Source organism: Apodemus sylvaticus, chromosome 1 (assembly GCF_947179515.1).
Source record: "Apodemus sylvaticus chromosome 1, mApoSyl1.1, whole genome shotgun sequence".
Lineage (NCBI taxonomy): Eukaryota > Metazoa > Chordata > Mammalia > Rodentia > Muridae > Apodemus > Apodemus sylvaticus.
In genome coordinates this window covers 168,651,434-168,665,587 of record NC_067472.1, presented here as the reverse complement: position 1 = coordinate 168,665,587, position 14,154 = coordinate 168,651,434, and the positions used below count along the sequence as shown (strand labels likewise).

The following is a 14,154-nucleotide window of genomic DNA, read 5'->3' as shown; positions in this document are numbered from 1 at the left end:
ATAGATAGATAGATAGATAAATAGATAGGTAGGTAGGTAGGTAGATGGATGGATAGATGGATGGGTGGGTAGATAGACAGGCAGGCAGACAGATGGACGGATGGACGGACAGACAGAACAAACCATGACCCTCATTGAAAGGCCATCTAAATGGAGCCTTTGCAGGAAAGAGCATCTGGGGGCATCGTTGGGGCCCTTTGTGTGCCCCAGGGTCCATAAAGCTCCAGGTCTTCCTCAGTTTGGAATTGCCCCGCCCCCCTGGGCTAGAGAGTTCCCTCTTACCATGGAGTAGGGGTCAAAGCCTTCTTCATATTTTCGGAAATCCTGTAAGCAAAGAGAGGGCTTTAGGACGGTGAGAAGCAGCCACAGGAGCACACTGCAAATCAAGCTCAGACAGGCCGGGCAGGGGAGAGGGCAAGCAAGCTGGATTCCAGGGGCCAGGGTGAGCAAGGGGTGGGAGGGGCCAGGGTGAGCAAGGGGTGGGAGGGGCCAGGGTGAGCAAGGAGTGGGGAGCAGTTGTGGTGGGGATGGGGGTGGAGGGAGGAGGTTGGCAGCCATAGCAGTTGTAAGGGGGTGGGGCAAGCAAGGAGCTGCAGGAAGCACTTGGAGGAGCTGGTGGCCCTGCCCCTGCTCTGTTCAGTGGGTGGCCACCTGTGGCTCCAGGGAGATCACTGGGGTCTGGATGCCTAGGCAAGCTGGCCCTTGCCTCACAAAAGGTCTCATTCTGCTGGCCCAAGCTGGCCTTCTACGTCCCCACTGGAGGCTGTGACCAGGTCGTGGGGTGAAGCGAGGCTCTCCGCTCAGCGCTCTGACCTCATGGAGGGGAGCAGGCCTGAGAACTCAGCCACAAAGTGACTGCGGAAGGCAAGTGGCAGTCCGTGCAAGGAGGAAGGGAGGGAGTAAGATTGGGGGGCAGAGGTCTGGCTACTCTTTGCTAATCTCGGAGTTACAAAGCCTCCGTCTCCAAGGGGGATGGAAAGGGCACACGGCCCTGGCTCGGTGGGGTTGCTGGGGTGAAATGGGCCAGGACTTGGAAGCAACATGGTGAGAAGTCGTGGGAAAATCCAGGGTGAGTGACCCAGGGGTCACATACACGGTAGACCAAATTAGGGCACCCACCGGTCACAGAGGCCTGGGTGCTACTATTCCTGAATTAAGGCCCCCAAAACCACAGCCAGTAGTTCCCCTTGGAAAGATAGTCACACAGTTCCCTAGGCTGCGCCGAGTCTCTCCTGAGGTCTGCAGTCAGCACTGCGAGCAGGCCAGAGATTCTGCCCCTGCCTGGATGGCAGCTATGAGACACTGGGCATAAGACGAGGGCCCAACTTCAGCAGACAGGCCCTGGGATTTCTGCTTGCATCCTTTCTCCCGGGCATTTTGTCTTCCAGGCTGAACCCCCGTGAGGCAGTGGATCTGTCTGGCCAACATGGACCATGTCCAGGCCGGTCTGTGCCTGTCAATCAGCACGCAGAACGAGGGACGCAGCACATCCAAGCACCAGAGAGGCAGAATCTGGGACCCGCGTCCTTGTCGCTAAGAGAGGCCTATCTATCCCTGGTGTTCCTTTTGCCATACTGGGTCACGCTGGCCACTCTTCCCTTTGGGGGACTCTGAATACTGTTCTCAGGGACGCCTGGGTGGTGAGAAATCTGAGACTTCTGAAACATTATGTCTGGTTTACCTTAAGAGAGCCACACCCTCTCTTTGGCAGATGGAGAGAGCAAAGCCAGAGAGGTGACATTAATGCCTAAGGTTGTAAGTCAGAGGAGGCCAAGGGTTTAACTGGACGCTTGAAGCCTTATCCCCCTGAGCTGTAGTCATTTTCCTTCTGAGAGTTGTTTGTGGCTCCAACTGGGTCCTCCAGGGCCTGTTGGGCAAGGGCTGTGCTTTGAGAGGCAGGTGATAGAATGCTTATGAGCAGATAGCAGACCAGTGTCCTGGATCTAAACCCAGGGTCTGACCCAAGCAGGAGTTCTCCACAGCTCCTGCGTCTGCCTCACTTCTGCGGCACGGGGAAGATAGTTGTTGCCTCCTTTACAATCACTCTGCCTGTGCCTCCCACCGCCACTGCTATTTTCTGCCTATCTCGGCTTGTGAGTGGGGGAGTTGGAGAACCTGCTGGTCAGGTGGCCTTTGATTTGGCAGTAGGAGGCTCTCCTTCATTGGTGATGAAACGGTTGATCCGATAGTTAGCTCTGGATGGAAGGGTGTTGGCTAGCTGGATGGCTGTCTGCCTAACCTAACTCAGATGCCAGCAGGGACTCCCAGGTCCTAGTGAAGCCCAGAGAGGTGGAGAAACCATGGTGGCACCATCTCCTGAGGCTATGAAAGGCTGTGCTCTGCTGATAGCAAGTAGCTTCAGAAGCAAGGTGGCGTCCACCCCTCCCCCAACTCCCTTCTCTCCAAGGATGGAGTCAGGGCTAACAATCTTAGCCCACAGAGTTCCTTCTGATCTACTTCCTCAATGGACCACCAGAGGGTAGGGGTGGGGAATCCTGCTGGTTGGCTTTCTCAGTCAGCAGTTAAGTTCTGAAAAGCCATGGGTCCCCTTTCGCCAGGGTTGAGGGAGACACAGGGCTGGCCCCAGCTTCCCAGCAGGTGGTTCTTGGGCTGCCTTGAAACTGCCAGGGCCTAGAGTGGAGGAGAGGCAGTCATGCAGGGAGTGATGGGTGGGGGAGAACCAGATACACAGGACTACCAGACACACCACTACCAAGAGGCTCATTTTACTTGTCTGAATGCTGTCTGATACACCACCATCCTCTTCAGCATCTCCTGCGGCTGCCAGGAATAAAAAGACAGTTCCCCACCGGATGTTAAAAATAGGTATGGTCTGCCCCCTGGTGCCAGACTCTGGGGCTGCCAGCCACTCCAGGCCTCCCGCCTCACAGTTGCTATGAAGCCGCACAGACACTCTGTACCCTGATCCCGAGAGCTCAAGTGAACTCAGCAGGTTGGCCCAGGGCATGACCTTTGCCCTTTGGGGGAGCCGACGGAACAGCTACAGCTCGAAATAAGCCCCAGAGCACCCGCCCTGACATTTGGGTTTGGTTTCCCTGAAGGGAATAAGTTCTGTCATAGCTGTGCCTCCACTGTGTGAGGCCAGTCGGAGATCGGAGCCCTGCGGGGTGCCTGTGAGCCCCCCATTTCCTTATCTGTGGGGACTGGAGTGAGCAGACCTTTCCACTCCCCCAGCACCTGGTTCTAATGAGGGTTGAGAAGCGAAATGGGGTGTGCGCATGTGCCTAGAGGCCAGAGGCAACCATGGGCGTCATTCTTCAGGTGCCACCGACTCTATCTTTTGAGGCAGGGTCTCTTAGTGACCCGGAACTCATAGAGTAGGGTTGGCTGGCCAGCCAGTGAGCCCCAAGGACCTGCCTGTCTCCTCTGAACAGGGATTACATCACTATGCCCAATTTTATTTAAAAAACTGTGGGTCCTGGGGTCAAACTCAAGTGCTCACGCTCACACGATGAACACCGTGCCAGCTCAGTCACCTCGCCAGACTCAACACTGTCATCTTTAGACTTCGCTTCAGGCTGTGTGTGGTCAACCAACTAACTAGAATTGTACGGGTCCATACCCACTGCAAATTGTGTGGATTCATCCCTTGACCAATACGAAGGTGACAAGATGACCCAGGATCTGACCGTGTCACATCTCACTTCCCTCCCAGAGGTGCCAGAAACCAGGTGACACAACCCTGGTTTGTTGCTCAAGAAACACCCCGGAGGGGACCCAAGGGGTCTTACCAGGACCTCGGACTTCACAGCTGGCCTGTAGACGAAGTTATGTTCCTGGTGGACCATGACGGGCTTGGAGATGGTGGACACGCCAGGGCCTCGTGGAGGCTGTGGGCTTGGGCAAAATGTCTACAGGGGTTAGTTTAGGAGAGACCCATGTGACGTCATAGTAGCTGTGGCCAGGGACAGCCATGGTACGTCTACAAACATGCATGTCACTCCCATGCACAGAGCCAGCAAGATTCATCTGCCCAGACAGAAGAGGCCTGGTGTAGGCTCTTCACACAGAGAGAACTCAGCTGTCTCAGTGTGGCCGAGTGGCTCTAGGGAATCAGCCACTTGAGTCAGAGGGCACACTTGCAAGGCTCCCTCACACTAGACACCCAATATCCCCTTCCTTAAAGGGCCATTTCCCCTGGATATATTCTCGGTGCCGTAGTCTGACACAAGGCATCTCTAGTTCCCAGTATCTGGGCACAGTACCCAGCATCCCTGGGGTGAGGTTGCATCAGAGAGCAGACTGTTCAGGGACTGACAGCACTTGTCTTCTTTGCTCTAATGCTTGATCACCTGGTAAAACATCTCTCATCAAGGTACAGCCCTGTCGCCAAGCCCTTTCGACTGGCTCCTAGAGACTGTCAACACTGTCCAACGTCAGCCTCTAAGACAGCAGGTTCTACTGCCTTGAAGTCATCGCCCCTCCACTCAGCCAGTCCAGGCTTTAGCTTGGAAGTGACTGCCTTCCTCCTGTTTCTCCTCCCCAGGGCCTCAGACTTCACATTTGGCCTATAGACCAAGCTGGGTTCCTGGTGGGGCCATGACAGGTTTGGACACGCCAGGACCTTGTGGAGGATGTGGGCTCAGGCAAAATGTCTACGGGGGTTAGTTTAAGACTGATGAATCTGGCTGGCTCATGCCCCAGATATCTGTGGGTCCCCCACCTTCAGACTAGACACCCCCACTAGACTGGCTTGGGTAAGGACTACGGCTGACTGTCTAATGTTGAGTGCACTAGCAGAGTGTTTGGCATATGGTAGGTATTGACTGAATAAACAAATAACTCAACAGTATGGCGGGCGCGGCACGCAGTGCCTGGGCAGATATGGTTCTGGAACCTTCCACAGGCAGGTGCTGGGTTGGCAGGCTCACAGTACCTGTTTCTATTACCTGAGGCTAGCTCATGGCTGGGGTAACTATGCAGACATGTTACCTACATTTTCTGCTGCACACACTGAAAACTGTGCACACAGGCAGAGGACTAGGCAGGACGGATGGGGTGAAGGCCAGCACGAGGAAGCGGCTTTGAGTCAAGGACAGTCCCGGTGTTTTGAGATAGTCACCGTGGTCCAGTCCTTTAAGGGACTTGGACGTTTCTTTACCCTGATCAGGAGCAAGCAGTGTGGCATCCTCAAATAACCATACAAGAGTCAGAGAGAGTGGAGCCTGTCTTGAGTCTTGACTCAGTGTTTGCTAAAAAACGATCCCCCACCCCCATTCATGGTTTTGTTCTAATTTATTTCATTCTAATTTACCGGGACGAGGGACTCTTAATAGCAGCCATTGTTATCTAATGAGCACTGCGCATGCACCTGCAACTCTTTGAAGTCTTAACTTGGAATGCATTAGCGCAGGGTGGAGCTGCTGCTCAGTTGCTAGAGTGCCTTCCCAGCATGCACGAGACCTTAGGGTCAATTTCCAGTGCCGCATAACAGAGGCAGGAGACACGCGCCTGTAAATCCAGCACTTGCGAGGTGGAAGCAGGCATAGCAGAGGCTTATGACCATCTCTGGCTACAAAATGAGTTCAAGGCCCAGCCTTGGCAACATGAGACCCTGTTTACTTTTATGGTTATTTGGTGGGAGTTTTGTTTTGGTGTCTTACTCTATGGCCTAGACTGTTCTGAAATTCTTGTGTAGTTCAGGTTGTGTTCACATTCAGTGATCCTCCTGCATCAGCCTTTGGAGTGCTAAGATTACAGCTTTGGCCCAACATGCTGACCACACCCCCTATATGCATTAACTTGTCTGGTTCTCACAGTAGATAGGTACCATTGTGTTCTATGCAGAGAGACCAGGATGTCCAGGCTCACATAGATGAATTAATGTGTACCCGAAGTCATTTAGCCAGGGAACGGCAGAATATGTTCCAGACTCCAAGGTCTGACTTGTTACTATCTCCCCTGCCATCATTAGGTTCCTTGCTGCTCTGATGACCTTCCTCTGACCCCTATGTACTCTACCCCTCAACACTCAGCTCCAAGCCCCTGCAAGGCAGAGGTATCCTCAGCTGGAGCACGTAGGCTGCACTAGCTTAGTGAAGACCCACATAACCTACAGAAGCTCTCCCAAAGGCAAAGTCCTGGAGGTGTGCCAGCCTCATAGAAGCATCTTCAGCTCTGCTCCTACCAAGAGCTGCAAGGCCTGAGCCTGGCCTTGGATCTATGAATCCGATTTGTTAAGGAAAAGCTACTGCCCACCTTTTGCGGTCACTTACAGAGAAGGACGGGTCCTTCTGTGCCAGGCTAACAGTCTCTTAAAACTGATGTCTGGTTGGGCTCTGGGAGATGTCCCCACAGTGAGGAAACACCTCTTTCCCTATCTGAGCTGCAGGAATCAAGTCTCCCACCAGAGGTCCATAGGACTCCAGTCCCCCTGGGATCCTCCAGCCGGGCTGATAGCCAGTCAGGAGCAGGTACCTGGCATCTCTTTGACTCCCCTGAATGATCTGACCTAGTAAATCCGCTCCCACTTTGGGAACATGAGTGGGAGGTTGATGAGAGCCTCTGGGGAGGTCCTGCCAACACCCTGCAGCCCCTTTCCCTGCAGCCCCTCACCCCCCAGTGGACGGGAGCCTCCTCAGCTGAGTCGGGCCTGGCCACTGGCTACAAAGTCTCACACGGTGCCCAGGGACCAACGCTTCCAAAGCAGTCTTTGGATAAAGATCAATTGCTGGGAAATATATACCGCCGCTCAATCTGTCAACATCCAAGAAAAACATTCCTCGTCTTTTAATAGTAAATTTGAGAACTTCTAAGAACTCTCTCATCTTCAGGGTTTCTTTCTTGGGTCCTGGCCAGACGTTTCTGACAGTTACGCACCAAGCCCGTGCTGCCAGCCCGGGCTGTGGGGAAAGGCGCTGGAGTGTCCTAAGACTACCCTTTATTTTCAGAGCTAGGTACACCCCAGCTTCCCCCATGCACCCCTTCTCCAGTTGAACCTGGGGCTCACTTCCTACATATGAGCATGTCTCCGTCCCTATGAAGACACAGCTGACTATTCCACACAACCAGAGAGCACTGCACTGCAGTTCACCAACTTTCACCAGCTCAGGAGCTAACGTCATCAGAGGCTGACCTGAGAAACTGTTGCTCATTTCACGGTCACAGCAATTCCCCATGTAAATACAGGGCTTCGACAAACAGCAGAGAGCACACCCATGCGGGGCAGCACGTCACAGCTGGGAAACAGGGCAAGATGCTGCTTCCCCCCATCCCCGCTCACCGTGGCAGCGGAGGGCATGGGAAACAGCACCCACCCACGCCCCACTTTGTTTGCAAGCCCAACATGCAGAGTAAGATGGTACCTTCGGGGCGGGTGGGAAGCTCCGCTCAGTGGTGGGGGAGCTGGAGGGCTTCCCACTGTGGGCGTTTGCCTCCCAGTCATCTGCTGGATGGCCTGGGTCCCCGGTGCGGAAGGGGTGGTTGCCCAGGGCCTCTTCCAGTGCTGAGGGCAGTGGGCGGGTAGGAGTGAGGTCTTGGGTGGGAATAGACGGAGGGGGAGGAATGGGAATTGGGGGTGGAGTGCGTTGCACCCATGGTGAGGATGAACTGCTCACGTGGCCTGGTGAGGGAAGTACAGGAGGGGCGGGGACCTTGGAAGGTGGGTTGATGGGTGGTGGAGGGTGGGGCATCACAGGCAGTGCTGAGGGGGTCTTGGGGGGATAGTAGAACATATCCAGGGGGATGTCATCCAGGTCGGTGGTGTGGAGGTGGATCCCACCAGCGAATCGTCTCAAGGGAGGAGCCAGAGGAGACACAGAAGGTGGGGGAGGTGGGGGCCCTGTGGTCATCTGGGGGTGAAGAAGTGCTGTCATTATTAACCCCACAGCATAGCAACAGAAATGTTCTGCTCTTTTTATTCTGCTGCTGGGTCCCCATCACGCAAACCAGAGCCATAGGCGCCACCACCCAGCTGCCCAGCATAGCCAGCGGGACTGGGAGGGACAAGAGAGGTTTGAGCTATGCCATCTGGGCGTGGCCAGATCATTTACCCTCTGAAGTGGGACACGTTTGAGATGTAAGGGGGACCCTTGGTAACTATAGCAGGGACAACAGGCCCAGTGGGGACTGTCTTGGGACAGAAGGAACCTGTGGTCACCCAGAAGATAAATTCATCCAAACAGACTCATCTCCCTTCCTCATGACAGGAGGTGACAGCAGCTGTCATGTCTGGGCTGTAGACAGTGAAATGTCCACCACTGTGACCGGTGATCACCAAAGACCATCACGCCTCCCACTGTCCCCAGAGAGTATTACTGCGAAGGTGACTGACAGGAGGAGCCACGTGAAGAGAAATCTCTGTTACCTCAGTGATCTCATTCTCGGCAGAGGAAATCTGCTCGAGGCGAGTCTGACAGAGCCTCTCCACCCAATACTGAGTCTTTTCCGATTCCTCAAGGTCTTCCCGCTCAGTCTCAGACACCTGGGACCCAGGACCCGTGGAGAGGACAAAGGGCACGCTGAATCACATGGGCAGCAACACACAGGGTTCCACACACATTGCCTGGCAATGCTGGCTCCCAGGATTCACATAACCCCGAGGCTCTTGAGTTCTTTCCTAGCTACTCCCCCCCCCCCCCCCCCGCCCACGGGTTTAACTTTACTCTTATTTCGCCGCAAGGCTGCCCTGTCCTTAGAAGTGCAAGTTCAACCTTATTCTTCATCTTGAAGTTAATCTATTTGGGATGCCAGACCTAATAGGCTTCACATTTCCCAGGACTTCTCTGGTTTTATAATCTAATCAGCCTGGCACTGTGAGTCATGGGAACATTACAGAGCAGCAGAAAGGGTATTGCCTGCAGTCAGGAAGGCGGGGCCAACAATCTCAAGACACAGAAACTGCTGCGGCTGTGAGGTTGCTGTGGACACGATTAGTCTGAGATACATTCCCAGGTTACAGGTTATAGATAGAGGTCCAGCCTCAGACGTACTGTGTTGGTGGAAGCAGTCTCAGACCCTAAGCCTGTACTGAAGAGAGTTTCAGACTTGACATCTACACTAAAAGGTTAGACCATGCACCAAAAGCCAAGCCAGCTTGGCTGGACTTGGTAGGGAAAGTACCCTGGATGAGGCAGGCGACTGGAACGCTTAATAAACTTTCAAGAGAGGCAGAGGGGTTAACCTGAGATAGACCGAGAGCCAGAAGACCCTCTCCTTGCCATACCCAAGATGGAAAGGTGTTGCCATAGTTATACCCTCATAGGTTAGAGTAAAGGTGGCAGATTCATGTATCAGTGCCTAACCTGAGACCTAGTCAGGACAGGGAGGCTAGCCTCAGACCCAGTCCCTAAACCAGGAGACTAGTGTTAATCTTAAACATGCACTTAAGCTAGAGTTGGCCTCAGAAGACCCTGGGTAGGTGGGACAGCCTCACTCTCCGGACTGGGAGGGAGGAAGGACCTGTCTTTACACCCCACCTGTGGAGAAGGATCCCAAACTGGGCCTTGGAAGATTGTTGGGAGAAAGAGCTGTGTCTGGGACAGTGCACACACCTCCTGGGCCAACCGGTTGATCTTCAGCTGCTTCTCCTTCTCCAGCATCTCCTCCTTCTCTTTGTAGAGCTTTCGCTCAAACTCGAGCTCCTTCTTGTTCTTCCTCAGGTCCTGCAGGCTGTCGTACTTGGCTTTCTTCTTCTCTTTTGCTTTCTGGGCAGACGGAGCATTGCGCGTGTGGTAAGGGTGATTAGGTGGCATTGGGGATAACGCAGGACAGCAAATAGGACATCCAGTTCTCAGACAGGACAAGGTGCCCTGCCACAGTGAGCCACCCTCCCAGCTCTGTCCTACCATGCTGGGAGTCACACCTCAGGCTGAGGTCAGGCAGGCCACGGGTACCCATTGCAGAGTGGGAGACACACTGGCTTACTGGTTCACTGACTAGCTGTGTGACCTGTTGGCTAAGCTCTGTAACCGGTCTAGACCTGGACTCCCTACATCTCTAAAGTGGGAGAAACAGCTGATCCAGGTCTCCAGTCAGTGCCCATGAAATACCACGTATGAAAGAGATTTGGAGATCTCTAAGTTCTTCCTAATAAAAGGCATTGTGTTTACTTCATAGGACCTGGGTACTTGCCTTCCCTGGCTGTGAAGGAGAAAAATGGATACTGTTCAGATGCCAGAGATGCATCCTGGGAGATTCTAGAAAGTCTGAGTGATATGCATAGGTCATCTGTCATGGTCTATGTGTGAGGCCTGAAGCTAGGCACACGGGATGCTCTACACTTTTATTACTTAGAGAGTCCAGAGCCAGGGTTCTTTCTAAACTGGAGAATTATCTGAAGATTCTGGGATTGGGAGATGCAGGGTCAGATGGAAGTCACAAACTCAAAGAGGTGCAATCCCTTCCACAAAGTCAGACATCTAGGAAGTGATGCAGTCTCAGACCTGCATCCTCCAGGTCCCAGTTTTCCACTGAGCTCAGATAATCAGGGGGCAAAGGAACACAGCAGGCGGGAGATCAGTCCTGTCACACAGCAGAGAGCACAGAGCCGGCACTCAGAACAGGAAGCAGAGAAAGTCAACACGTGTCAACCTCGGGTACGAAGTGCCACAGACCTTGGATGTGCTCATCTTGCGCCAACTAAAGACAACCACATCTCCAACAATGGCTAACGTGCGTTGGAAGTGCTCGCCTCTGGGAGCCATGTCTAGAGCGGCCCACGGCATCTCAAGGAGGAGATTCTCCTTGCTTTGTCTCTGCTCACTTCATGGCCTCCCCTGCTCACCAGGCCCCTAGCTCAGCTCAGATCAAATGCTCACACCATGCTGTAGGTTCAGACGGCAAGGGAGCCAGAGGGGTCTACTTAGTGGCAGCCTGCTTGAACAAGGTCATGGCTTGAATAAGGTCACGGCGCCCTCAGGGGCCACCATAATAGGAATGTCCATTCTACTGTTTACAAAGCAAAAACCAAACCTACAGTAATGTCAAGATTTCACAGCCAGAGTGTGCTTCTGAGAAGGGCAGTGACAACTCCTGTCTCATCCTCAGTAAGGGAATCTGTTGACAGATGGAGATGGGCAAACTGCCACAGAGCACCCCCCCCACCCCACCCACCCTACCCCCGCCGCCACCGCGGCCAGCAACTGCACCCCCTGTACAGATAACTTAACTGCCCATGAATCTGCCTTCCATGCTGGGCTAGGAGAGCTTGTAAGCATGCTAGTATGCCCAAGTTTTTATGTGGATTCTGGGATCTGAACTCAGGACCTTACACTTGGGAGACAAGTGCTTTACCCACTGAGCCATCTCTCCCCAGCCTCAGCTCACTCAAGTAGTTCTTGTGAAGGCTCCTGGACTGAATCAGGACTCCTCCAGGCCCTGCATAGACTGGGCCTCCTTGAACTGGTGGCATTGAACTGAGAACAATTACATGAAATCTCTCCTTTCAGATAAGGGGGTCTGACTTCTGACTCTAATGGCTATGGATACACCTTTATAATCCTTAGCTCCAGCTACTGAGAAACACCGTGTCCAGTGGCTCTGGACAGGGTGATGATGGGTTTTCAGAGTTGATGTGAGTGATGTGCGTGTGTTGTCCTATTAATCATCAGTTATACTCATAGTAAATATCTGTTTCCATCGAGGCTGAGAGGAAAAATTCTATCGACCGACTAATAACTGTTCTCTTGGGGAAGTGAGAACAGAAACCAAAATACCAGCTGTTTCTAGCATGACAATGAAACCAATAATGGGGACTTTAGCCTGACCTCGTCACTAAGAGTAACTGCCAAGGAATGAGATTTGTGTGTGTGGACCATTCCAGCTCATTTACATTTCCATAGCTATTTATGTTTGGAGAACATATGCACTATTTGTGCTTATTATTTTTCCAGTAAAATCTATGTATGTGTGTGTGTACACACATACACACAAACACACACACATCCGTGCACTGGTGTAGGAAATATGCTGTTTCCTTTAGCCGAGTTCTAATAGAGACTATAATGGGCAGAATCAGCAGTCTAATGCTATGAGACTCTCCCAGAGTCCAGCCTCTAACTTGCAGCAAGGATAGCTACAAACACAGCCTGACACAGAACCATAAACTTACTTAAAACAATATATTATTTTTGAAAGGCTTTTGTAACTCAATTGTATGGGACCTTTGTAGATATCAATGCTGTGTCACAATGTCACAATGTCAAAATATTGGACAGGACTTCAAGCCAGAGACTCAGCCTGGGACATTGAGGCCACAGTCCTAGGATCTCTGAGATCCTAACAGAGTGGGAAGGGGTCCTGCAGGAGCCGTAGCCTAAGCCTGCTCACTGCTGTGGGATGCTACAATCCCAGGTCAAAATGCACACGTGTGTCAGGAATATCACTGGTGCTGTGTAAGGGGGTGTGCTGGCCAGCACCCCAAGCTCATGTTGCTGCCACAGTCTTGCTTCCAAGGGCCCTTGCTAGAGAGACCTGAGCTGGCTCCAGTGATGTCATAAATTGACTTCACTCAGATTTATGCCGGCAGCCTGATTTCTAAATACCAAGCCATCTTGAATGTCTAATCACAGTACAGATATTAACTGTGGCATTTTCATAATCAAATATTGATGAAATTTAGTAAGACAAAAGATGAGTATTTTATGGGGCCTGGAGATAGTATAATAAGATTTAGAAAGAAAATTAAAGGTCTTAGAGAACGGAAAGATACATAATCCTGGCCCTGGGCGGAGATAGGTCTAGGCCATAGTTGGAATTAATATGGCTACATTCCCAGACCGGGGTGCCAAATTCCACACAAGCTGCATCTGGCAGGGTCACCATGAACTGCTTTATGTCACCCACCCTGGAGTTTTACCCCACGTGTCCCAGGCTTCTGGCCATGGCTCTGGTCCTGCTTGGTATAGCAAGACTGAAGCTGCTTGCTCCTGACTGAGGCCATCAGAGCCACCCAGGGCTTAGGCAAGTCTCATGCTAGGAACGCTTGCTCCCCTCTCCTGACCCTTCTATCACGGCACCCCTGCCAGACATCAGAACACAGGGGTCAAAGGGTCAACTTTGCAAGTGGAGGGGTAAAGAAATGGACAGGAAAGGTCACAGCTCACATCAAACTCAGCAGCACACAATGCCTTGCTCAGGCCTGTCCTACCTTCCGGATGGTTGGGAATTTGCCATCGTAACGGTAAAACCACCCAAAAGCTACAAGGATGGAAAACAAGCGATGAGACGCAGTATCCACGGGCAACAGTTGGGGGTTGGTTTCCAAGGAATGTGTGGCTTTGTAAAACCGAACAGCATGCTCTTTGGTCCACTTTCCCCTCACCTGATGCTAGAGATCGCCTGTGTACCGCCCTGATGCCCAGGGTCCAGCTCACCATCCTTCTATCTCCCCAGAACACTGGCTTCTGAAGTTCGTGCCAGAAAACCAGCAAGACTGTCTTTGTGAAAAGACATGCTTTTCCAAGTCACAGAAGCAGACGCGAACGCAAAGGCCCATGGGAAGAAAGAAAAGTGCTCCCCAGTCGGCTTTCCTCATCTAAGAAATGGCTTCAAACAAAAGGTGGCGGAGCCTCTGCCTAGAACTGCTTCCAGAAAGAGCGGAAGCATCTCATAGCCCCTCTACTAACACCAAAGAAAGGCAGTCATTCTGGAAGGTTCTGGAAGGGTAGTTGTGGTAACAGCAAACAGGAGATAAGCTTCCAGAAAGCAAGTCCCCAGCCCAGGTCAGATAAACAAGGCATAGTGCCCTTGCCTAGGCAATAGCACAGCGGGGTAGTACCCCAGACCCGGGCCCTCAAGGCTACAGTTGATAGCCCATGCTTGGCTCTCTGTGCTGTTGAGCTCGGAGTTAGGGCAGACACACCAGCTCCGTGGCTGATGTGGGGAGGGGTTAAGGGGTCAGTATTATGGTAGAGGCCAGAGCAGTAGGGTGGGGGGTCTTGGGTGGGCAGTATTTAAATATTGGAGCCAGTGGTTCCTCTGTATTGGCACATGCCAAACAAATTTTCAGCTCAGCCATGAATCTTGTCCCTAAAGTTTAGTACTCAGTGCATGGGCCAAGCCTGGCGCATCCTCACAGACCCCAGGGTGTCCCACCGTGGTCCAGCTCTTTCAAGCTGGTGTCTCCACTATATCCAAAGGAGACGGGCAGAGCAAGCAGGGCAGCCAAGCCAGGGAGCAAAGCAAGGGCGCCAA

General features: G+C 52.6%; 1 protein-coding gene across 1 annotated transcript in view; it reads right to left on the bottom strand.

The window, feature by feature from the left end:
- The window catches only part of Ush1c (USH1 protein network component harmonin), a 45,806-nt gene that overhangs the window by 6,606 nt on the left and 25,046 nt on the right, over positions 1–14,154 (bottom strand). The window contains exons 15-21 of the mRNA XM_052193160.1: positions 13,109–13,158; positions 9,513–9,665; positions 8,327–8,443; positions 7,326–7,811; positions 3,753–3,872; positions 2,731–2,781; positions 283–324 (exon numbers count right to left, since the gene is read on the bottom strand). Of these exons, the coding sequence (XP_052049120.1) occupies positions 283–324; positions 2,731–2,781; positions 3,753–3,872; positions 7,326–7,811; positions 8,327–8,443; positions 9,513–9,665; positions 13,109–13,158 (1,019 nt within the window). The remainder of the gene's footprint in view (positions 1–282; positions 325–2,730; positions 2,782–3,752; positions 3,873–7,325; positions 7,812–8,326; positions 8,444–9,512; positions 9,666–13,108; positions 13,159–14,154) is intronic.